Source organism: Aythya fuligula, chromosome 7, assembly GCF_009819795.1.
Source record: "Aythya fuligula isolate bAytFul2 chromosome 7, bAytFul2.pri, whole genome shotgun sequence".
NCBI classification, from domain to species: Eukaryota; Metazoa; Chordata; class Aves; order Anseriformes; family Anatidae; genus Aythya; species Aythya fuligula.
Window position 1 is genome coordinate 37,134,822 of NC_045565.1, and position 24,140 is coordinate 37,158,961.

A 24,140-nucleotide genomic window follows, 5' to 3' on the forward strand; every position below is an offset into this window, starting at 1 on the left:
CGACAAGGGGACAGTAAGGGTGAACTAGAGGTGTGTCATGTGCATACTAGACCCCAGAAGCTTCTCTGTAGTGTATTTTCTTTGCCGGCAGTGGTTAATACCTACTGATCTTGTCCCCCTTTCTGGGAACAACTGTTTTTTACAAGGATGCACCACCTGAGCTCCTGGGCTGACATGTCATGCAGAGCCAAGACCTCAGTGGGATGCTCCTGACCTTCAGGCTCTGGCACTCTGAATTTCTGAGATAAGACAGGAAGAAAAGTATTTCTTATTTCCAAAAAATGCCCCCCACACTTACTTCTCTCTGTTAAAGATGACAAAGTCTTGCTGGATAGCTTCAAGGCATTCTTGGAGATAGTCATTTTCCTGTTGAAGAAAAAAACCACACAGGCGTAAGAAGGCCCATCTGCATCTCTCTGCTTCCTACAGCAGGCACAGCACAGAGCAGCCACCAGGAACTTCAGCCTCGTCAGCTGATGGAAATAGCACAAGCGATCGCTTTTGTGGCTCTCACTGGGGGCTTGTTTCAGGGGTGCACACAGCGGGGAGCTGACAGTGCCCACATGGCAGGAGGAAGGTGTGGATGTGCCAACGGCTCATGTCCCATGTCTGCCGTCATCCGACCCCCTGCACCCGTCTGTCCCTGTGCAGAGACCTCCCCTGAGCTCACACAGTGCCGCTGCGGGGCCAGCTCCCAGCCTGTGCTGCTGCACGTGCTGAGGGGCTTGGCAGACAGCTCGCCCCCAGCTCTGCCGCCAACAAACCCTCCCAGAGGTACTCTCAGGTCTGCTTATTCTGTTCTTTTCCTCCCCAGCTTCCCGATTTATCCTTCGGCCTCTTACAGTAAGTCTCATTGATCGCAGCATTAACTCCCGTCGAAGAAGGAAGGGATCTATTGCAGTTAATGGGCGCAGACAATGAGACAGGCAAAATCCTGACCGGCGCTTCCTGCTGCTGCTCAGATAACGGGTACCGGTGTCCTTGCAGGAAGGGACAGCTTCTGTTTCCTCATGTTGGAATTTGCTCAGCTAAGAGAGGAGCTGCAGCACCAAAGTGGCGGTGATGGGATCACGCATCCTGCCACCCCTGGCCCCCACAAAGCACTCCGTGCCCCAGGACCTGCCCTGGTGCGCAGTGTGGTGGTTTTATTCCAAGGATGTGTCTGATCTGCAAAACCCAGACTCTTGTATTTATCCCCCTACTGACATAAAAGCACCCTAACGCCCACAGTGAACAAGGGAAACAAATGTGTCTGATCTCCAGCTGCATTTCCTGGCTGATGAACTCCCCAGAAAGCGCTCGTGGCACGCTCCCCCACACCCACGTGCCGGCCTCTCCGAGACAGGAGCCCAGCAGGGCTGCGGGGGCTGACACAGGCGTACAGCCCACGTGGCGTAACGAAGAGCCGGGCCTATTATCCAAAAAATGGAACCGACACCCTGGCTGTTTCTGTGTGGCCATCATCCAGTGCTCAGACAAACCACTACGACCTAACCCCGTCCGCAGCGTTTGGAGACGTGGGACAGTGCCCTTCAGAGAGGCTGTGACCATACGGACTTTGTTTTTAGTTTTGCTCTGGACCAGCATGCCCAGACCTCTCATTTCATTTACCAAGCCACGGATTATTGTAAAAAGGTTTTATCAAACTTATGTAAGAGGAACATTTGGTTGTCATGAAGACTCCATTTGGCAAATGTTTTTATCAAAACAAATCTGCACGGGAAGGCAGTGCCGCAGTAACTACTGGTGCACACCCCCACAGTTGGTATCTCAGCCTTTTTCCCTGCTGGCTGTTACCACAGAGATCACTTACGGACTGGGAGCTGTCTTTGCTGTTGTCCCTCGACTTGTTCTTTGCAAGCCTCTTCTTCTTCTTGTGCAGGGGCCTCGACTCCAGGATCATCTCCTCCAGCTCGAAGGTGGGGTCGCAGTGCAGGCGGCCCTTCTGCGGGGCACAGGGACACCGCAGGCGTGGGTTAGCCATGGGGTGGGCTCCCTCCCCCTCAGCGAACGTGCTCAGGAACTACTGCTGAGCACAGCCCTTCACCTTAGGGTGCAAACTGGCCCTGGCTGGGCGAGGGAAGCCGCCCGCTGCTCGTACTCACGTTCGGGACGAAGCCCGGCTCCACGCGCTTCTCGCCCACGTCGCTCCAGACCACGGCTGACAAGTAGGCTGACGTCTGAATGTCGGCGAGGCAGGAGAAGCGGTGCTCGGGGTTCACCGTCAGCAGCTGCCATGACAAAAGCGTTCCCGTGAGGAAAGAGAAACAGAAACAAGAGGAACAAGACCCCCCCCTGCTTCCCGAATGCACTCGAGTAACTCGGCAATGCTGCAAAGTTTGTTTTGGGAAATATGCAACACCCTCTAAAAAAACAAACACAAAACTCAGAAAGCTGTTCTACAGAGCGGTCACAAGTTTGGTATGGTGACAGCTCGGAGCAGCCCTGCTTTGCCTCCCCCCGTGGGTGCCCACGATGCGGGACCCCCCTGCCACCGCTCCCCCAGGGCTGGAGCAGGCAGCCCCTGAGGTGCTCGGCCTCCCCAGGGGCCCTTCCTGAGCTTCAAACAGCACACGCCCTATTTTCACACCTCCTCTGTGTACCAGGGGATGTTATTCTGTTTATCACACACTCGGACTACTAATCAGACAGGAATGGCAGCTCGTTTGCCGCTCCACCAAGGAGCCGATGTGAAGGCAGACTGGAATTTTCGGAGACCTCCGCATGGTACCGTGCTGCGTGCTCAACAGATCCGTGGTATCTCTGGCATGGCACTTGGGTAAGGCTCCCGGATAACTCAGTGCTTTGTCTCCAGCACCGAAAGCCTTGGCTGCAGCCTGGCCACGCCACCACCCTGGGGCCCATCCCAGTGATTTCCCCAGGGCACGCAGAACTCGAGCCCCAGCCTCCAGCCCTCCCAGCTCTGCTCTGGCATCCACAACCTGAGCGCAGTCCTGCTGCCCGGGGAGCCTGGACAAGATGTCCCTGCACGCAGTGACACTCACCCCCACCACATGGCACTCCCACAGCGCACAGGGCAGCGGTGCCAGGGGACAGAGCGGGGTGTGGGGACAGGGCGTCCCATGGGGAGGCCACAGCCAGTGACTGAGCTCTGTGCCACTTCTAAAAGCTGGCACCTCGTGCAGCCCAGCAGATGGCAATGTGAACTTGCTGCAACACTCCACCCAGTGGTAACTAACTCTGCTTCTCCTTAAAACAAAACCTAGTCATGTAAATTGTCCACCCGACATTACCTTATATCGGAGTCCTTCTTTGCTGTCAGCGCTGTGCACACCTTTCCTACAGCATACTCATCAGCTGCTTTCTGAGCTCTCAAGCAAACAGCCCCCCAAATCAGCAACTTTCTAGCTGCAGCAATAAAATGCCAGCAGCTGTTTCACAGATGTACAGAAACCCTCTCGGACAGGTTCACCACTAACTGCCCCTGAGCCGGACTCTTCAGCCGTGCAGAGCTGAGGAGGGAGCAGCTAGCGCAGCAGGCTCAGCACAGACTCCTCCATCTCACTCTGCTGTCTCAGCCATGATCGCCACCTTTCCAAGTCAGAAGGCCACATCTCTGCTTGGATGCTGGGAGAACACAATCCTCGCCTAGCTAAGAACTGGACTGTTACAACAAGATCAGCCTCTTTTCTCCACTTGCTGTGAAGCAATGCATCTTACTACAGAGGTCAGTGAAAGAGCAAAACACAAGATTAATCTATGGTTAAGCCTGGGCAAAGTCATATAAAATTAGTCCCATTTCAATTTTACATTAACACGCTGAAAGATCTCATGTTAGTCCTGCCATGTAGAGTTCAAAGCACACCCGAGGGCACCTCACCTTCCTCAGCAGCGCAACCATCTCCTTTGACCACGTGGACGAGTACTGAACGCTGACAGTGCTGAACAGCTGGACCAAGGACTCCACTGGGTTGTTGGAGTGGATGTCATACGGCCTCTGGGGGAAACACAGAAAGGTGAGAAGAAAGTCACTTTTCTCTCTGCAGCTCACTAAGGACGCGTGTTCTTAGAGCTCAGGCAGTCCGAAGCACCCTACCCAGCCCCGAAGGAGTTCGTAAGCCATAATTCCCAAGGACCACCAATCCACTTCGAAGGAGTAACCCGTCCCGCCGTTCAGGAAGGAATGGAAAATCTCCGGAGCTGAACGGGAAGAGCACAACCACAACAGTTTATTCACTGACTTCAGTCAGCTTCTGTTTCCATCGCCTACTTCATGCACGCAGGTAGACGCGGTGACTGCTTTCATGCGTGAATGCCACCGGGGGGCTGTCAGGACAAGCTAGGAGGCAGCACGCCCGGCCACGGAGGGTGCTAGGAGCTCTGCTCCCTCCGAGCAAGCAGCAAGGCTGGCGGCGGGGCAGGACACAGGGGCAGGGCAGCGGGACAGGAGAGCAGGGCAGGCTGGCACGGCAGCACCAGCAGGGCTCTGCTGAACGATTTGGGTGCATGCATTAATGGGCTAAGCTAACTCTGTGCCTTTGCAACAGGCAGGAGCTATGAGACGGCATGCAGCGAGCATTTTCCCAAGGTAAAACCCAGATGTAACGAGCAGCTATTAGTTCTTACCCATGTATGGCTTTGTTCCAGCTAACGCAGTTGCTCTCTCGCCATCCCTAATTATTGTTGCAATATTAAAATCTGTTAAATGTGCATGACCTTAAATAAAGACACAGTTTAAGAAGGAATTACTCTCGGCACAGAACAATCACAATGCAGAGTACAATTTTTCATAAGCTTCAGTCTCCGCGAGCACAGCCCAGGGACAGGCAGGTTGCTGTACAGACCCCACCAAATGGCCACGACAGACCCCGGAGCCTTCTCAGGATCCCGTGCTTGCCAGACATTTAGACGGTAGCTAGCTTTGCTTCTTGGTTTTGAATTGCACATGGAGCTTCACATTTTGAACAGAAGCAATTTCCAATATCCAGCTTATTCCACCCTACCGGGCTGCTCTGCTTCTTTGTTCAAGTTACCCCCACTGCGAGCCAGTGACTGCTCCGATCCCCGTGGTACCAGCCAGCTCTCAGAGCTCTGCTACGTCCCACAGGGACCCAGAAAATCCCCAGGCATCCTTTAGGACTACAACATCCATTCCCCTCTCCTCAAACAGTGCTGTCCCCTGCACTGGGCACTGCCACGACCAACTAAAATTCAAGGCTGAACATGAAAAAGAAAAGGATTTTTGTTTGTTTGTTTGTTTTTACAGGATTCTGAGTTTCAAACCTGGGATGACAAGTCCAGTTTTAAACGCCAAATTGTTTACCTTTGGAAAAGTCAGGTTCAGCTTGTGGCCAGCATGAACAAACAGGAGGAATGTGACAAAACCAGGGGAATGCATAAAGGAGCAAGAAAAGCATTGTAACAGTTTAAGCTTACAGAGCTCAAATATTACTAGCTAAGCCTACCCCAGGAACTAGTGAGCTACACAGCTCCAGCACATCATCACGTTGATATATCCAGAATCTACAGTCAGTAACAAAGACAGTAGAAAAACACTATACTAAAATAATGCCTCGGTCAAGTTGATTAAAAATAACCTGTAACTGTTTTTTGATGAAAGTTACTGAACCACGACTACCACCAAAGTCCTAGAGCTGAGACAGTATGACTCTGCAGACCAGAGCAAATTCGGGCATGTCGATCTAAGCGAAATTGTAACACTTTGCAAACCCTAAGATTGTACAAGGAAATCATTACAATATTTCAAACAGCACTGCAGTACTTTCACTCTGTTTCTATATTCTCCATCATCAGGACTGGGAGTTAGTTAAAATCTGGAGAAAAAAATAGCATGAATGATTTGAACAGGCTGGAAAACACCTCTCTTAGGTCTGCTGCCAGCCAGCCGGGGCAGATCGGGTAAACACCGGGGTATTTACTGGCACAGATCAGGCATCTGCAAGGCTTTAAGAAATCTTGCCATGAACTGAGTGTCCCTACAACACTGCTGCACAAAGTGCTGCGTACCTCACGCACAGACTCAACAGGAGCTGGGATAACGAGCACAAGCCGAAGCAGCAGAGGTTTAGGTGTGACATCAGGAGAGGTGCTCAGAACACAACAGTTCAGCACAGTCGAGCCCCAGGCAGGCTGCTCGGGGAAGCTGGGGTCTCCAGGACTGGGGCAGAAGCCCCAGGACTGGCGAAGAAGAAAAACACCTTTCTTGAGGCTTTCTGCTATCTACCAGGCAGCTGTGAAAATGGTCTGTAAATCCCAAACAAGTTTCTGCTGTTATTTCTTCCTTGTATCTCTGTTTTCCCAACATCCTTGAGCTTTATACCCTGAGCTATCGTCTAATGAACTTCCATGCAAGTGTAAGTTTTGGTTCTGACAAGCCTTTATGCTAAAACTCAGGTGCAGCGGAGCCTTCTGCCCTGAGAAATTGTGTCCTCATTTTGTAAGGTTTATTGCTGGAATAGAGGTGACTATAAGGGAGCTGTCCAATTAGACCACTGAGAGCCTACTAATTGCTTAATAATAATATCAATAGATGGTCTCAGGAAGGTTTCCAGGCTTGCTCCTGGCTCAGCCCAGATCTCTCTCTACAGGAAGACATCAAAACTCTTTTTTCCTGCCTAGTAGAAGTTTATGTGCAGATCACTCACTTTAGAACTCAAAAAAGACAGTTCTTGTGCTCTGTGCCCCTTCACAATGCATTTCTTGCATGGATAACCTGTGCAGTGTGAGAGGCGCTGGCTTGGTGCTGGCGAGAAAAGAGGCAGAGGCAGGGGGTCAGTGAGAAGGGCTCCTCCCGATGGAGCTTTCCTCGCATGGCAACGCACATGTATGTCCAACCAAGCGCCAATCAAATGTAAGGAGTGGTGCCTTTTCCACAGTTTTTGCAAATAAAAAGACGCACAGAATTCAAGACTGTAAAGAATCGGTCCCTTGAATGAAAGAGGTGGACAAAGCAAGGCAGAGAGATCCTACCTTGCTCATCCAGGAGAATGTTGTCTGGTTTTACATCTCTGGAAAAAGAAGCAAGGTTACAGCAAGATGAAATCTCAGTCAGATGAGGGATGCAATTCTAAAACAACAACAAAATCTGCAACTTTTTTATCTACCAAAAATTAGAAAGATACAACCCAAAAATATTCAAATAAGGAGCAAGTCCCTTTAAGATGGATTAGAAATACGTTTCCCCAGGGGAGAACGAAACAAATGGGACCACCTGACTGATTCAGGCAGCATTTCCATGAAATTAATAACACAAGGCTCTGTCTGTGAAGCCCTCGATCACAGCTCTTTTGGCTGCCCCATGGAGGAGCGAGGAGCGGGCAGGGCCAGCAGCCCCCCGCCGCCCTGCCCGCAGCACCAAGCCCACCCACATCCCAGCACGGGCACCCCTGGTGCCGCAGGGCCACCATGGGCTGTCACACCACAGGGCACCTCGCTTATGGAAATGCCCTCGTTTCCAGCAGCACGGGGCAGCAGGGGGTGTTACCTGTGAATAATGTGCTGACTGCGTAGGTAGTCTAGCGCCAGAGCCATCTCACAGATGTACAGCCTGACTGTCTCTTCGGTAAACTGCACGTTTTGCTGCAGATGATAGCGTAGGTCACCCCCGAGGAGCAGGTCCACCACCATGAACATGTCCTCCTCGTCCTGGAAGGAGTACCTGCGGGGAGCAGGGTGGTGAGCGAGCCCGCCAGCTCCTGCGGCATCTCACAGGAGTCACAAAATGAAGTTGTTTTGTTTTTTTTTCCTCTCTTAATTATACAGCACCTGTGAAAAACTGCAAACATCCCCGCAACGAGCATATGTTGGCCTCGGTGTTTACACTTTTTTAATTAGGCAAGCACAATTCAAGATGCTGCCTTGCTTTTTAGCCTTTTGCTGTGCTAGGCAGCGCCTCCCATGACAGGAGAACCCTCCCCACTCACCCAGTACCACTGCCATCGCCACAGGAGGCCGCACGCAGCTACAGACCCCGAAACTCCACGGGGAGAGGCTTAGGACACCTCAGGGAACTGCAAAGCCAACTGAGGTGTCTCAGCTCCCAGCTCAGCACCCTGCTCCCCTCACACCCCGCAGGCCTGGCGCTGAGCGTGCCCCCCCTGCCCGCCACCCCCCGCTCTGCCAGCAGGCCGCCCCGATTTGCAGTTGGGAAAAACATGATAAAACTGTACTGAAAATATCCCCGTGTATCCTGAAAGTGAATTAGAAAACACAAGTGCTAATTTAACCACAAAAAAAAACACAGAAAAAAAGACCTATATTTACGGTATAGTAAAACGCCTCTCTGTATTTGCGGTGGATCCCGAAGGAGACTGACAGCAGTGAGGATACACTACAAAATAACGTTCAATTGTTATATTTGGCAACAGCATTTCTATGGAGGGAGCCTGTGGGGTTGTGTAATACTTGTGAATCACACACTTCTCATCCTGAATGTATGCTCATTCTCAATGTATGAGCTGAGAGGGGAAAAGCTGCAATGAGCACATTTCCTCAAGAACTTCATTACCTGTTGGGAAAAAAAATGTTTGCAACTGTTACAACTCTGAAAACATAAATACTAACTTCTTTGGCGACTGTGGAGTAACTGGCCAGCAGAAGGCAGGCGAAGCACCACCAGCTCTGCACAGGGCTGGCGGCCCCAGCCTGCCAACACGCCCCGAGGCACCAGGAGCCTCGCGGTCTGAAGGAAAACGTGTGCTGCAGATGCATTTTTTGCATAACACCTTGTTTTCACCTACCCGTGATTTTCCAGGTAAGCACGGCCTCTCTTTTCTATTTGCAGTTTGCTCCTCTTAGCAGTAGGGAAGGTGCAGCTCTAGGAATTTGTAGGTAATCTCCAAAACTGCTGGGCTGAAACACTGCCTAAAAGACCTGATGATGCTCTCTGAGCCACGAGCACAGAGGCCTGCCTTTACAAAGAGCCCTGCTACAGCTGAAAGGGTGTATCACAACCCAGGCAATGGATGTGCAAAGCACCAAGGAAATCAGTGCTAGGTAAAACATGGTTACCCTGGTCACACGCACAACAGGGACAGGGGAGCGTGCTCCTCTCTCCCTCTCGGTCTATCATCCTCCTCCCAAAGGGGTGCAAACCTTCTCCACCCTCTCACAGATGCCATTCTTCCTGCAGGCTGGGTGTTCAGGCTGTGAACTCCAGATTTCTGTAACCCGCAGCGTGCCCCATGTCTGCCCTCCCCCTGGCTCCCCCCAGCAGCGCCCACGCCTGCTCGCACAGGACCGGGCATGCACATGGTGGTTGGAAGACATCACACAACTTTTTTTCAGAAACAGTTCACTAAAAATAGTTACATTTCAAATTGCTCACTACTAATTAGATTAGATTACGTTAGATTAGATTACATCAAATTAGATTACGTTAGATTACATTAGTGCATGTGCACTGGCAAAAAGTGTACTCATTACCTGGCAGTGTGTTAGGGTCTAACTTAAAAATAACTACCCTTGAATCAGGCTGACATCTAACAACTAATTTTAGTCTGTAATGCTTTTGAAAAACAACTTGTCTAGATAATTACTGTAAAAAGTGGTAGGCAGGACAATTCCTTGGCTTCCCTACAACCACAGTAATCCTCCTGCCCCACAAACAGCCCTCCAGTTTACAGAGTAGCCTTGGCGATGACTGCACAGATGCAAACACAGGCAGGGCAGCTTCAAGCTACCTGCTTGTCTGGTAAGTCTCTTGACTTAACTCAGTAAAACTGTACTGAACACACTGGCTATGGCTAAGAGCAGTTCTGCTTATTTAAACTATTAGCACATCTCTGTGAGACAGAGTCCTTTACTGGGACCAAACATTTGCTGTGTAAAACACGACTTTGTACATTTTCATATTAATAAAAGTAATAAATAAACATCTCTAAAAATGCTAGCTTCTTTGAATTTTCAAGCTGCTTTTTGGAAAAAAAGAAGAAAAAAAAAGGCCTCCCCAGAGAATACAATTCACCACAAACTGACTGTAAGAGTATTCAGTATCTCCAAGCACAAGGGATGGACTGCTTCTTCAGCTGCAGTCATTAAAGGGAGCGTCTCGCTGTGCCAGCACACCTCAGTCACACAGCACACAACACACTACGATATTTTAGTTAAACTGGTGAGTGGCCTCTCAGCAGGTACGTGATAGGAGTATTTGCAAGAGGGCTTGCTGAGAAAAAAAAAAAACAAAACACAAAGGTTTTTGATGGCAAAAGATGGGCTGTCTTAAAATGTTCGAGGCCATGACATGCTGGCATGCCACCAGGAGGCAGAGGGTAGGAGAAGCTCACCAGAGGTTCACCAGGAACACATGCTCAATCTCCTGCAGGATTTCCAGCTCCCTGAACACGTTGCGAACCTCGTCCCTTTCGATGCACTGCTGCTTGTTCATGTACTTCATGGCATACATCTTCTCAGTGTCTCTCTTCTGCACAATGCACACCTGAAGTATAGCAAAAGTGGAGAAAAAGATATAAGGTTTAGCAAAACGTTCTGTATCCTCACTGCAGCTTTCCTTAGCTGCATAAACAGGTTTCAGAGCCATCTCCTGAGTGGTGACAGAGCTCCCCACAAACCCAGCACTGGGCAGGGTGCTGGCTGCGCGCGGTTCTGCCTCTCCAGGCACCCCCACAGGGCTGGGGGCTCAGCCAGATTCCCCCGCTGCTACTTCCTTTGGTGCTGCTCCCCGAGGCTCCTCTGACTCCCGACGACACTCCAATTATCAAGGTAACTATTTTTAAATGAATTAATGAACATTATGCACGTGGTGTAATTACATCTGTCCTCTTTTAATTATCAGACGACATGCTTATTATTACGATGTGCTGAATGTATTTTCTTTGGAAAAATAAAATAAAATCTGGCAGTTTGCTCCTACGGCCTTCATGTGGACCACCACGGCGAGGCCAACCCCAAGGTGACTTCTCCCTGCCCATCCGAGCCGTGGCACATGCACCGCGCGGGGCTGGGACAGGCGGGGGCTGCTCTGGCTGGCAGCAAGCACCACGCGGGGCCCTCAGCCTCTGAACTGCTGCTCCTCGGAAAGGCTCCCATTAATAACTGTTTGCAGGTGCTAATGGCACATAATATAATATCATCAAGGACACGTTACAGCAAGAAGGTGACACAATAATGGGTGGTTATCAGTAGCCTGATGAAAACACCCCAATTAGCGACACGCACTCCAATTACGGGATTATTTTGCAGTTGTCACTGCGATTACTGTACGAGCAGAGGTACGGATTTTATAACTCCGTGCACACCTCAGACCCCGTGCTAAAGGCTTCCCGGCTGCCATCTCCCGAGTGATTTGAGCTGCACAAACCAGGTCCGGGCCACCAGGACCCCCAGCCCGGGGACAGAGCGTGGCCACGTGCCCGGTCCCACAGCAAGCAGGGCACGCTGGCCTCGGCACCAGGGCAAGGGGCCCGTGGCCACAGCTGCGGGAAGGGCAGCCCCAGCCCCAGACACTCTCCGCCAGGCCCAGCAGAACAAGTGAGGGCTCTGGAGCCCCGTCCCTGCCACCTGCAATGCCCAGGGGTGCCAAAGCTGCTCACCTGCAGCTTCTGCTGGGAGTGGTGATAAAAAAACATCAACTGAAGCCCTGCTTACTGCAGGTCAAATGGCAACGAACTACCTAGCGCAAGGCAAAGCACCCGCGGGATCTGACTTCTGCTTAAAGCAGACTAAGCTGGCTGTATGTTTAATTAGCCAAGCAAAAGTAACTCTCTTTTTTAATTTCTTTGAACCGAAAGACCTAACAACAGCTCTTTAAATCATGGACTCTGCTTCTCTAAAAACAGCCTTTCACTAACAGCTTTCCAGACACTGAACAACATCCTCTTCTGATTTCTGTTTCTAAATTTCTAAATCTTTCTTTTGTTTGTTTTGGTTTAGATTTTGACTTTCAGTATTTTCACATGCATTGCTTTTCACATTCCTGTCATTTGCTTTTTGTTTCTCTGCAGGGAAAAGGGACACCCAGTAGAATAAATGAGAAAGTGATGGAAGATTCCTGTACTCTGCAATCATCCCGAGTTGTTTTCTGAAATGGAACAGCATCACCTCAATACCAAGTAATTCCAGCTTCAAGTGCTCTAGAAACTTTTATTCTCTATTTCCTGGAAGAAAGAAAAAAAAAAAAAAAGAAAGGAAAAAGAAAAACACAAGACTTGGGAGTCAATAGGAACATTCTGCTAATGGCCAAGCCCCACGCAGTGCCGGCTGCGGGCAGCACCACGGGGGCAGAGGGAGGTGCTGGTGCCAGAGCGGTGCCGGCGAGGCCCCAGGCACAAAGCAAGGGGCGCCAGGACAAGTCTCCAGTGCCCCGGGCACTCCTCCAGGGCTCGGGCATGCTGTGTGCCCTGCAGTCACCCCTACAGCCCTTAATGGCTAAGGATGTTAATGCAGTTCTTGGCAGGGCCCAGCACCGGTCTACAACGTGAGGAGCGGCGTTGGTCCTGCCCTCGCCTGGCACGGACGTTTCGGTCCTCTGTGGCAGCAGGAATCCTCCCTGAAATGTCTGTGCCTACAGAAACGTGTCCCATGCACAGACACACAGTGCCCATCACGCACCTCTGTCTGCTCCTCTGCTCGTGCATCTGCTCCTGAGGAAGCAAGAAATGTCTACTTGGTAACGAGTCTAAGTGGCTTTTTCTATTAGTCTCGATCCATTTTTCAAGTAGATCTACAAAGCGAAGAGACACAAGAAAGCAAAAGAAAAGCCTACTTTGTCCTCTTCCTGCATAACGTGGTCCCTCGCTGCACAAAGGAAAATTTCGGTGCTTAAATGCAGCCATTAGAAGAAATTGTATGTGATGCTGCCAGATTTGCAAGGCAGAAGGCAGGCATCAGCTGGTAGGATATTGCTCAAGACATGGCACATAAAAGATTTAATAGAGTCCCAGATACCCTGAGCATTCAGCTGCTGCCAAATGGTTTGTATACAGCTGCCTTTGCTTTTATTGCATTAAAGGCACAAAGGGTTTGGGACTTGCATTTACTATTCAGGACATGAGATGTACATTTAACATCTCCCATTTCGATCCCACTTTATGGGGCCCCAGACAATGGCAATGCCTGTATTGTCATCATAGCTGGCGGCTTGTTTTCATCTGAATCTGGGGCAATCGTGGTCTTTGCACAACAGCCCGATCTATTGCATTAATTTAGAGGAGACTAACAAGGATCGCTGACCTAGATGATGCCCCCAAAAGAAGTAATGGGAGGGGAAGATGGGCTCTTGGCTTTGCAATACCCATCTTCTTTATGTAGGTGTTACAGTTAAAGCACACAGCACACGAGTGTGTCTACACGTGCAGGTATGTGTAAAGGCATCAGAGTCCTTTGGGTCTTCCCAAAACAAGCCCAAATGACAGTGAGGCAGAGCCACAAGCACAGCCCAGCATGTTGTAAGCAGTTTCCCAGTACGTTCCCAAACTCCTTTACACAACCAGCCGAGGAGGCCGCACTGCACATGCACGGAGCACCTCACAAACACCTTCTACAAGACAGATGTGTTTAAAAGAAACCTTGAACACGCAGAGGGACTGAGACAGCAGCAGGATGCGGCTCCCACTGTGGGGGACCACCTGCAGCTCTGCTGGCTCTGCTGCTAACACCACCTCTGCGGCCACGGCGCAGCACCCGCGTGTGCCGCACACGAAGCATTGTGCATGACCACGCGGCGTGCAGGTGAGCTGCTCCTTCACAACACTCTCTGTCGACAGAGCTGCCCTTGCACCTCGTGCTTCCAGCATGTTCTCAGCAGCCAGAGCAGCCAAGGATCCAGCCCCAGCCCGCCTGACCCCATTTCCCACCCAGGAGCCTCCCGTTCAGTCATCTTAGGGCAAAGCCTTGGGATGAGCCCTGCTCTGCAGAATCACAGCGCTCTTTGTCACTCAGTGGATTAAGCAGCAACAGCAGAAACAAAGTCCATAAACTGCCAGGAATGATCTGGCTTCTTATCCCTCCACATCACTCGCTGAGCTACTGCTTTGAAGAGTTCCTTCTGTTTTCCACCCAACCATGCTGTAGCTTGGAGTGGAATTAGAGAGCAGAGATTTGGTTGTCACCTTTTTTTGTTGTCCAGGAGACAGCAAGACATTTTTTCACTGGAAATTTTTTTGCCGTTGTTCTTGTTATTTTAGGATATTTTCCCTGATCCTCCAGATTTTTGCTGCTCTGTACAGTTTTCAGTCCAACTTCTTTGCTATCTTTTAGGCAGGCAGGCTTTGCCTCTTCTTTAGAAATTCAATAACTTTTTTCCTGCTGATTCTGAATGAATCCAATGGGCTGAAATCCCCACTCAGATGAAAGGTCATCTAATCATTTAATAGCATGTCCTGACTTATCTCAGGCTAATTATAATGGAACAGCACAATTTGTCTGTGGGCTCAAACAAAAGCAAGTACTTTGCATTCTGGGCAGTATCTGTGAAGCTGATAAATACTTGAGATTGCTTGATCTCAGCTACCCAAAGATTATTTTTCCTTCTACTGAGGCAGACGTCATCTTAAATTAAGGCACTCACGATCCCACCCTCTGCAGGACATTACTGTCACATCTGATGCAAATGCACCCAGATGGGTTCAAGAATCTTCCTCTTGCTTTGGGAATGTGAGCAGTAGGTTTTCCAGAACCTCTTAATGGCTTCTGCCTTTGAAAGACCAGGAAATGCACCGTAATCCTTCCACACACAGAAACGCTATTGACTCCGGCTGATAGCCATCAAGTAGCTTCAATGTACAAACCTGGATTTCACTTATTTTGTTTTTAGAGCAGAGTCAATGCTTTGCATTAGCAAGTACTACACACTAACATCAGTCACCTTAATCCTACATGAAGGTGAGCCCCAGGAGAACACTGCTCCAGCTTGCCGAAGAGCTGATTTGGAGTGGTTACACCTGATCCAAACGCACTGACTCACACTCCAGTTCCTGCTGACTGCCTCTGGGTATTTGTGCCTGGGGTCCTGGACACGCGAAGCGTACCAAACTCCCATCACATATTCAGATGGTTAAATAAAAATCCGCCTATTTCCCACCGTGCAGAGATGAGAAGCACTGCAGCTACAAGCGGCCATCCCGGCACCGGCTGTTCATCGCAGCTGACGCATCCATGGCACCCGCAGGGCTTAGCTGACCCCAGCAGCACCCCCCAGGCATTAATCACCCAGAGCAGCAGCTTTCAGCTCCCAGACATGCGCCAGCTCCAATGAAGTCATCGGCAATCGACATGAGCAAAAGCACCGCCAGAATACGCCCTAAACTTTTACCCAACACAGAAAACACCAGTCGGCCCTGGCAGCAAACACCTTCTGCATCAACAGCTCCGGCACCAGGCGCTGCCTCCACGTGAGCACGCCCATGCCCCAGGCAGGACGTACCCAGGCTGCAGCCCTTCCCTTCAGGCTGGGCACGGAGCAGCATCCACCACGCCTGCTTGGCAGTGATGTGCCCGCTCTGTTCCTCTGCCCCCCAGCCTCAGCAAGCTGCAGCACCTCCCCAAAAACGTTTGCTGCCGCTCCCCTTCCCATGCCTCGGGGCTGCGGACGCCCTCACGCCCTGACTGCAGGCAGCGATGCCTGACAATTATATTTTTTTTATATATAAATATATTAAAATATTATATTTTGCCAATTATATATATATATATATAAAGAAAGTTGATTTTCAGCTACCAGGAAAGTAACAAAAAGGATCAAGTTATTCTGAACAGGAACCAAGGACGTTTGGCGTGGCCACAGTGTCACGGTTGCACAGTAGGCAGCATCAGCTACCCTGTTATTTAAAACCAATCTTCATATCCATTTTGTACTATGGTTGCACTGATGGTAATTGAAATACAGCCTTTGCCTGTTAATTAACATCTGTGTAACATTTGTAATTAAAAAGATAATATTAATTTGTTCTACAGTTCTAATAAGCATTAAGGATGAAACCATACAATCAAATTTTTTTTAGCCATAGCCAAGATAACGAAGCTTAAAGCTGTCTCCTAGGTGTACTTGCAGTGATATAATTAAAATGTCAAGGATCCATTAGGCACACGACCACGGTGAGCAGCTGGATGGAGCTCTGCTGGAGGCACCTACCCGCCTAACAGGCAGGTCCTGACTTCTGTGTCTGGCCGGGAGGGACCCCGGGGCCGGGTCACCCCTGCGGCACTGCACCAGCCCAAGCCCCAGTGCCGTGGACACGCAGGGGTGGACACACAGGGGTGGACACCCTGCTGGGGCTGGGACTGCGGCCCCACGTCCCCAGGCTTGAGCGAGAAGCTTGAGAAGCAAAAAAGCAGCACTGAGTTACAGGTTGCATCAGGTGTGAAACACCGGCAGCACCCGACAAAGATCAACTCGAATTTATCAGATCAGATTCAGCCCATCTCGAGTGTCCTGGAGAAGGCCCCGTTTGTGCTGGCTCTGACGAAAGCAGCCCTCTGGCAGATGGGTCCTGAGCGGGGGCTGTGTCCTCCCCGTGCCCCGACACACACAGGAGGCAGGAAGGGCAGAGGTGCTTGGGCACAGTCCGGAGAGCAGCTACAGAGAGCACAAAGCCTGCAAGCTGGGCTGGGAACAAAAGGGGAACTGAGGGTTCCCTGAGACACAGCAGTAACACCAACAGGTCCCAGAGGACAGGGCATGGGCTGTGGAGAGCAGGAACCTGCAGCAGGAGCTGGCCCCGAAGCGGTGCCCAGCACCATGAGGACACTGACCCCACTCTCAGAGAGGACCCATTGCCATAATACTGTCTGATCCCGAGTAAAAACATACTTTAAAACAACCAAAAGCCTTCACTGCTTTGATTATGCAGCTTATTTAACCAGAACTTTGTTCTGGGAACAGCTTTGACAATGGTGTCTCTGGCAGTGTTTTCCCCGCTATTATCTCCGGCACACAAAGCCCCGTTCAAAGAATGGGCCACCTGCAGCCCTGCTCCCGGCGATCTGCACAGCAATGTCCTGCACCACGAGGCGCAGTGACGGGCCTGCCCATTGCAGCAGCTCTGCCTTTGGGTGCTCACCTGTGCGGTTCTGCTCCTCAGAACAACGCACACCTCCAGGCGTGATGCTGAAATTGCTGCTCCTCTGGTCATAACGGGCCCGGGTGCGATGCTGGTGCTCACAGCCAGGGACACAAACAGCACCAGTAGGTGCTCCTGCTGCACGCTGCTCTTTTTGGGAAGTACCTCCACATTTTTAGGCTCCCGAAAAGGGCACAGCAGCTGGCACAACAGCTCCATGTGGCCTTCGTGAGAGAGGTCTGTGCTGTGTGCATCCCCTGGGCTGCACCCAGACACAGGCATCTGGCCTCCACAGCAAGCTGGTATCATAAGCAGCTTTTCAGCAATTATCAATTTCAGCCAGTTGGGACCACGTTATAGCTACGTCTCAAAGAATAACAGCAAATATATTAATAACACAGTTCCCTCTTCAGATGCAAAGGTCAAAATCAGAACCCATTTACTCAGGTATAAAGGAAATTAAAAGGTATTAAGTTACAGTGAATGGAAAAAGCCTACAGTCCTCAGGAGACATGTTCTAAGTACAAAGTTAGCAGCTCGACGCATCTGCTTTCACATCCTTACCTTGAGACTTGATTTTATTTTCTATTCTGAACACCTTCCCATCTTTTGCACCTTAAGGTATTTTTCATGCAGTCTTACCGTTTTACTTTTTCCCTGCTGAAAGTTATGCTTTATCACAAGATTGATGAAGGACTGGTCTGTGAGAACACCATAAATCATTAAAACCTCTTTAATTCAGCGTGGATGTTTGCTACAGCCAAGTGGTAACAGTAGCTGATAAAACTTTTATTCACAGCAAGCCTGCTGGTGTTTTCAGGCCATGTCAACACTTCCATTAAAAATCCTTTTCTCAGTTGCGTCTGGTAGAGATGAAAACCTCTTCCGAGCTAAAATAAAAATTGTTGTTTGAGATAGCATCTCAGTGTGTCACACCTCAGTAACTTTAGCTGTCTGGTCTTAAGATCGTGTTCATGCTCTTGTGTAGATCTGCAGAACTGTGAGTGCCACAGACCGGGCTGATTTGTATCGTGCTCACTCCTCTGGGAGGAAAACACATAGAATAGGGGCAGTTGGGAGCATGCTCAAACACATGCAAAGCTGCCATTGCAGGGTTTTTTTTTCTTTGATTTTTTTTTTCAAAATGAACCTTTTTTCTTATTTTTATTTCTTATTTCTATTTCTGTCTTGCTGTTGACATAAACAGCATCTCAATGTTAACACAACCAACCCACAGAAAACACCCCAGGAAAAACTCGTTACTGGTTCCTGTATCTAGCAAGGTGGGAGCTGAGCTCTTCTATCTGGTGTCTATCTTGAATTTTTTTCCAACTTTCCTGAAAGAATTCCTGAGGAGACAATGCGGAATGTTATCCACAAGCTCTGAATCCTGTGATTTAAAGGAATTTTACATGGTTCAGATTAAACACTTCCTTTTCATGTCATGCTGAGAAATAACATCCAGCCAGACATTAAGCAGATGTTTCTGCAATCGAGTTTTGGGTACGGGTGATTATTTGACTTGCAGCTCCAAAAAATACATAGACTTCTATACCTCATCAGAGACATTAATCCAAATAAACAAGGAAAAGCCAAGGATGTGACAGCATATAAACCGAAGAAACAAATAGGAAGAGAAGCACTGCCTTTGAGTTTTGTTTGCCTTTTCCCCCACCCTCTCCCCTCGCGCACACCAGCTACGTGGTTCCATTGCTTGACAGAAATCATCGGCAGCTACCTCAACACCCGATGTCTTTACTGAATGCTGCTGCACAGAAGCACGCAGGCTGCTCCTTTGGGCACAGCCTCGACGCGTGCCCTCCATGCAGCATGGCCAGACTTGCTGACCCTGGGGACGGACGAGAGCGGGCACCTGAGAGCCTGAAAGCAGACGGCTTCTGGCTCCCCACGGCTGCGAGCACAAGCAGGGAGATGTGTTTTGGAGCTTCCACGAAAGCCCGACAGGCACCTGCTTTTTTGAACAGCTTTAATCATGCCTGTCTCTCTGCTAGGATTTTCTGGTTTAATATTCGAAGAACAGCAGTGAGAAGTCCCACCGACCTGCAGACCCCCCGAGCACACTGTGACCTGTCTTCTTTCTGCCTTCTGGGTGCGCCCACCCCGGGCCCACTGCTTCTTCCACACCAGCAGCAATCCCTGCACTCTGTGAGCATCTGGACCCCAGCACACAACTCCGGTTAACAAGTCTTTTCTGAATAAAATGTGAAAAACACATCTTCCTGAGGCTGACAAACAGCTTGAGTTAAGCCTTGTACTTGGAATCATCTTTCATTACAGCCAAAATTAGATTCTGTGATGTTTTATACGCCGGTCAAAGAGGTAGACAAGACGGTTTTTTTAGTTACATATTTGATAAAACCTGGGAGCAGACGGAAATCTAATTATTTCCAATGAAGAATGGAGGGCTTTATTTAATCTCTGGACATAAATGAATGTTGTAGCTATTCCTGATCCCAAGGCCAAAACAATCCCTGTGCTATTTGGAAAAACCTCATCGCTCATCCTGAGAAGATGCTGCCAGGCGATGGCACCGAGAGCAGCGTGCCCTAACAGCCAGGGCGCTGTGCTGCCGCCGCAGCGTGCCTCGCAGGCACAAGTGTCTCCACTGCTGAAGTAAATAAATGCAGGTGTAACTTGGCAGCCAAGGAAGGAGGCAGTACTCGTGTTCCACCATGCAAAACTTTCTGGAGGCATTTAATGAAACTTGCAGCCAGATGCTCCATGCTCCACTGGCAGGAGCTTGCTTCATTGCACTGATGTGTTTATCACCAAATTCTCACAAAGAGATGTGCCCTGGTAGACACCTCATCTAGCGCCGGTCCCCAGTACCAAAAGGCCTTGTTTGTCAGCAGCAGGCATAAGGGACTGTGAAGTAACCATGAGAGCTATCAGAGTGCAGATGCTGGTACCTAAGATGCCAGCAGATTGTGAAGTGATTCCCAGCAGAAGGTGAGCAAAGCTCACTTCAGTTCATTAAGAACAGCTCATGTGCCAAAGCTATCGGAAAACCTCTCAGGATTGACACTGGGTGTTGGGTCTGCCAACTGGCAGCCAGCAATAGAGTAAGTGTAAGCAATTGCTACGTGACAGCAAATGCACTGAGCATTAATTACCCCATCAGCTCCAGGTTAGAAGCCTGTAACTTGGCGGGATGGAAGTTTGGCCAGGTTATAGCTCCATCTGTTCAGATTTCCTTTTTTAATACTGCATTAAAATCCCCACTACCTTTCCCGTGGGAAAAAGGACAGCTCAAACCTAGACCTTGCAGGACGTGATCAAACACAGCTTTACTCCCCCTTTGTCCAACACTCAACACGAAGCCTTCGGAGTGCCACCCTCGGAGAACATGCCATGACCTATCGTAGTACAAGCAGCAAAAGCACCAGTGAGAAAACCCCATCTCAGAAGGGAGAGCATTAATGATGACCTGTGGTTAAGACCATTGTCAACCCTTCTTTAGAAAAAAACAAGCAAGTGCATGTGATGGCAGCTCCTCGAGGAGATGTCTCCTCCAGCCCCAGCACCCACCTCTGCCCATGCAGAAACTCCACACACAAAACACGAGTCCCTTGCTCATGTTGAATCCATTGCAATTCCTTCCAGCCACCAGGTCCTGTCCCAGCAGTCTGGGGCGAGCCGTGTGTCCTGCGGGAGGAGGCTGCAGGGGCACAGGGACCACCAACAGCCCAGGGGCTGCCTCCAGCCTGGATGGGGAACGTGTTCCTAGGAAGCCAGGGCTCTACCTCACATGCCTGTCTGCCCAACCTACCAAACGCCACTAAACACTATCGTATTACCAAAATGCAGAAATATGCTTTGAGCACTCAACAGCGCAGAAGAGGATCTTCCTACTGCAGCTCTCCCATTAGGCACTGCGGAGCTTTTATGCTTCCACTAATTAATCCTGCTGAGTTATTCACCGTCCCTCAAGCGGCCCATCACCACAAACATCCCCACGCACAGCAGGCAGCAGTTACTCAGCTGAGTAATCGCTGCGACTTCAGCCAAGCACCCCAAGAGCCAGCAGCTACCGCGGGCAGCCCCGCACAGGGGGAGCGACGGCGCAGCAGGCAGTGCTCGCCGGGTTGGTGGCAGGGGGCAAGGGGCACAGCAGTGACTGAGCTCATCGCCCCTCAGCTTTGCTATCCACATTTTATAAAGGAACGTGTCTAGAACCTTTCAGCAGACTCATCTGGCACCGCATTTGATATTTCCGTAATACTCTACTTTTTCCAAATGACCATGGAAAATGATGTTTTTTTCCATACACTTGCCAACGCATGTGAATAAACCCTAATCTGTCACTTATCTGACAATGCCTCATACATAAATTATTTGCTCTCCTACCTCACTGCCTGTGTGACATCAGGTCATTTCTGAAGTCGTTCAGTCCATCTTTCTTTGGCATTGAAGACTGCTCTTACTAATACCAGTCTAAGGCGTTCCTAAAGTGCTGCTACAAATGATAATCTTTCTTCACTATTTTTTTCAGTGAGTTGACCTGTCTTACATCTATAGTACTTACTGCCCAATATGCACTTAAAGTTATCAACTGTGAGATGCTTCCTCTAACCAAAATACCCTCTGACACAAAAGGTTGCCAAATTAGGCATTTCACAACTATAAAAAGATAGAATTTGCAATGTAAAGATTAAAATAATTTCCCATGTTTGTGCAGAACACCTTGAAATCAGTGGCTCCTTGTGGTTTTGTAGCTCTCCTCATCCAGTGCACCAACTGATTGCGTGATGGTGCCGTTATCTAACAGCTCCACTGCGCTGCTGCTGCCCTGAGCTCCTGCCTCACTACTGCCTGCTAATGTAGTCCATTTTCAACCTGTATACTGAATTCTTTTAAAAAAAGGGGTCAGCAGTTGTCTTAATTTACTTTTTTTTTCTTCTTATATCAACATAATGTCATACGTAATTTTTATCTTAATTATACTGTAATGTTTTATTACAGTGTACTTTTTAATCAAGCACAGCTGCACATAGGGAGGCAGCCTACAGCTCTGACCCCCTGCTTTATATAAACCAAGTTGGTGTACATACACATTACTAGGATGCTGGTTTATTGACAACCCTGACACCAGACCCTTCACCAGTTCCAACACAAACCTGACATCCCAGGAAATGAGCACAGCATATTTATGTGAATTGGGGGTATAACTCAGCTGGTATGTTGCACGTCGGGTCTTGGACAATCTGAAGGTTGTGTGTGAAGTCTCTAATATCACTTCAGAGCTGATACGACAGGCTGACACTACTTGGGGAAAGAGAAAATCCTAGTCTGGTATCACAAGGACTGCATCTTAAGATAAATCCTTCCTTTCCCATTAGAGCTGCTATCTCTCCTTGAGGGACTGATCCATGTCGAAAACCCCCTCATGTTAATTAGGAGATAAGCGGAGAATTGGGAAGTAACCTTATTTCCAAGTGTATGCAAAATGACTAGAAGAGACAACACAATTTCCCAAAGCACTCAGCTTTTGGAAGAACACCTGAAGCATATTTATTTCAGACTGTACTCCCTGGAAGTGCTCTCCAGCCCGGCCTCAGGAGTACAGGCTCCAAGGACAGCAATGGGGTCACACTGGTCCTAGAGGAGGCATCGTGCACTGTCCCCACAGAGAGGTATCGAAGGAGAGGCTGTGCAGGCTGCAGTGGGGCTGCTCACTGTTGTCACTGATGACCTTGATAATGGCACGCAAGATGCTGGGAGAGTGGGAGCGCTGCACAGCAGGTAGGGATGTAGAACAGTCGTGACCAACAGCAGGCAGGCACGGAGAAGTGGGATGAACCCCTGGGGATGGGGCTGGGTATGGCAACTGGGCAAGAACAATCAGACACATTGCCCAAATTAAAGCAAGAGGAGTGTCTTATGAAGAAAAACTGCTTGAAATGAGCTCATTGGCTTAAAAAGGGTTGGCTGAAGGAGGCAGAAAATCTCAAATACACCAAAGATGCTGCAAATCAGAAGAAAATAATATAATAATAATATATATTATAATAATAATAAATAATATAATAATATAATATTCTTTATATCCAAGGTCAACAGCACAGGTAATAAATGGCAACACGGAAGCTTGAGGTTACTTACTGAGAGAAAGTTTCTAAGGCTAGGCACAGCAAGATACTGAAGCAGACTGCTGGGGGATCCTCAGCAGGAACGTACAGCTTCCAGCACCCCATGGCACTAGCAACAGTCTAGATAAATACCTGCTAAAATTGACACGGTGACCCTCCCTTGGCATGGGAAAAGGCTTTCACGTTTCTTGCAGCCCTGGTGTTACCCTCCTTCCATGGGAAACAAGGCACTTCCACCAAACTGCCTGTCCTGATTGCCCAGCGCCTTCCTTCTCCAGTAACTTTTGAAGTAGCCAACTTCAACCAAGACTGAAAGAGACTAAATGTCTTAGCAAAAATGGATTCCTTGCAGGTTGTGTAAAAAATCAGGCAAACAGAACCCAAAGCAATGCCCCCCCCCCCCGAGGAAAAAGCAAGCAAACTGCCTCTGCTGCCTTGTACGTGACAGCCCCTGACTGCCACGTTAGCACCTGAACCATGCAGGACAGTCACATCGCACGCTGAGTTTTCCCAACAGCGTTATTAAGGGAAAGACAGATGGAGGAAAGCAGAACTCAGGAACTCAAACCTAATGGAAATCACATTCTACTTCCGCTGTTTACAAAGCCTTTATTTTATGGCCGTTCTCTAAGAACCTCTTCACTACTGACAGGCTGAGCAGCCTGACCTTTCTGTTTTCCTGTTTGTTTCCCTGTCTGCCCAGTGCTGAAAGCGTGCTCAGAAAGATACAACAGAGCCAAATAAATAAATAAATAGATAAATAAATAAATAAATAAATAAATAAATAAAAGCAGGTACCTAAATGACAGAACAGAATCCAGGAACATAGCTCAGGTTGAGAATTACTCATTTCTGTCTCTCCTTCCCCCAGATCCATCAGTCTTGAGGGGAGAATTAAATGCGAAATGGAGTACCATTGCACAACAGTTTGGACACATTAGGAATAAGGTTTTCCACTGCCGAAGAGCAGGGTGGTGCCCAGGATGCCAGGAGTGCTCCAGAACAGCTTTCCACGTGCACAGCCAAGCCCCTC

The 24,140-nt window shown here is 49.2% G+C and overlaps 1 protein-coding gene across 1 annotated transcript in view; it reads right to left on the bottom strand.

The window, feature by feature from the left end:
• Positions 1-24,140, bottom strand: part of STK32C (serine/threonine kinase 32C) — a 78,892-nt gene that overhangs the window by 4,537 nt on the left and 50,215 nt on the right. Inside the window, exons 3-11 of the mRNA XM_032191007.1 lie at positions 10,266-10,417; positions 7,466-7,639; positions 6,952-6,989; positions 4,588-4,677; positions 4,058-4,161; positions 3,842-3,958; positions 2,106-2,231; positions 1,814-1,945; positions 299-366 (exon numbers count right to left, since the gene is read on the bottom strand). Of these exons, the coding sequence (XP_032046898.1) occupies positions 299-366; positions 1,814-1,945; positions 2,106-2,231; positions 3,842-3,958; positions 4,058-4,161; positions 4,588-4,677; positions 6,952-6,989; positions 7,466-7,639; positions 10,266-10,417 (1,001 nt within the window). The remainder of the gene's footprint in view (positions 1-298; positions 367-1,813; positions 1,946-2,105; positions 2,232-3,841; positions 3,959-4,057; positions 4,162-4,587; positions 4,678-6,951; positions 6,990-7,465; positions 7,640-10,265; positions 10,418-24,140) is intronic.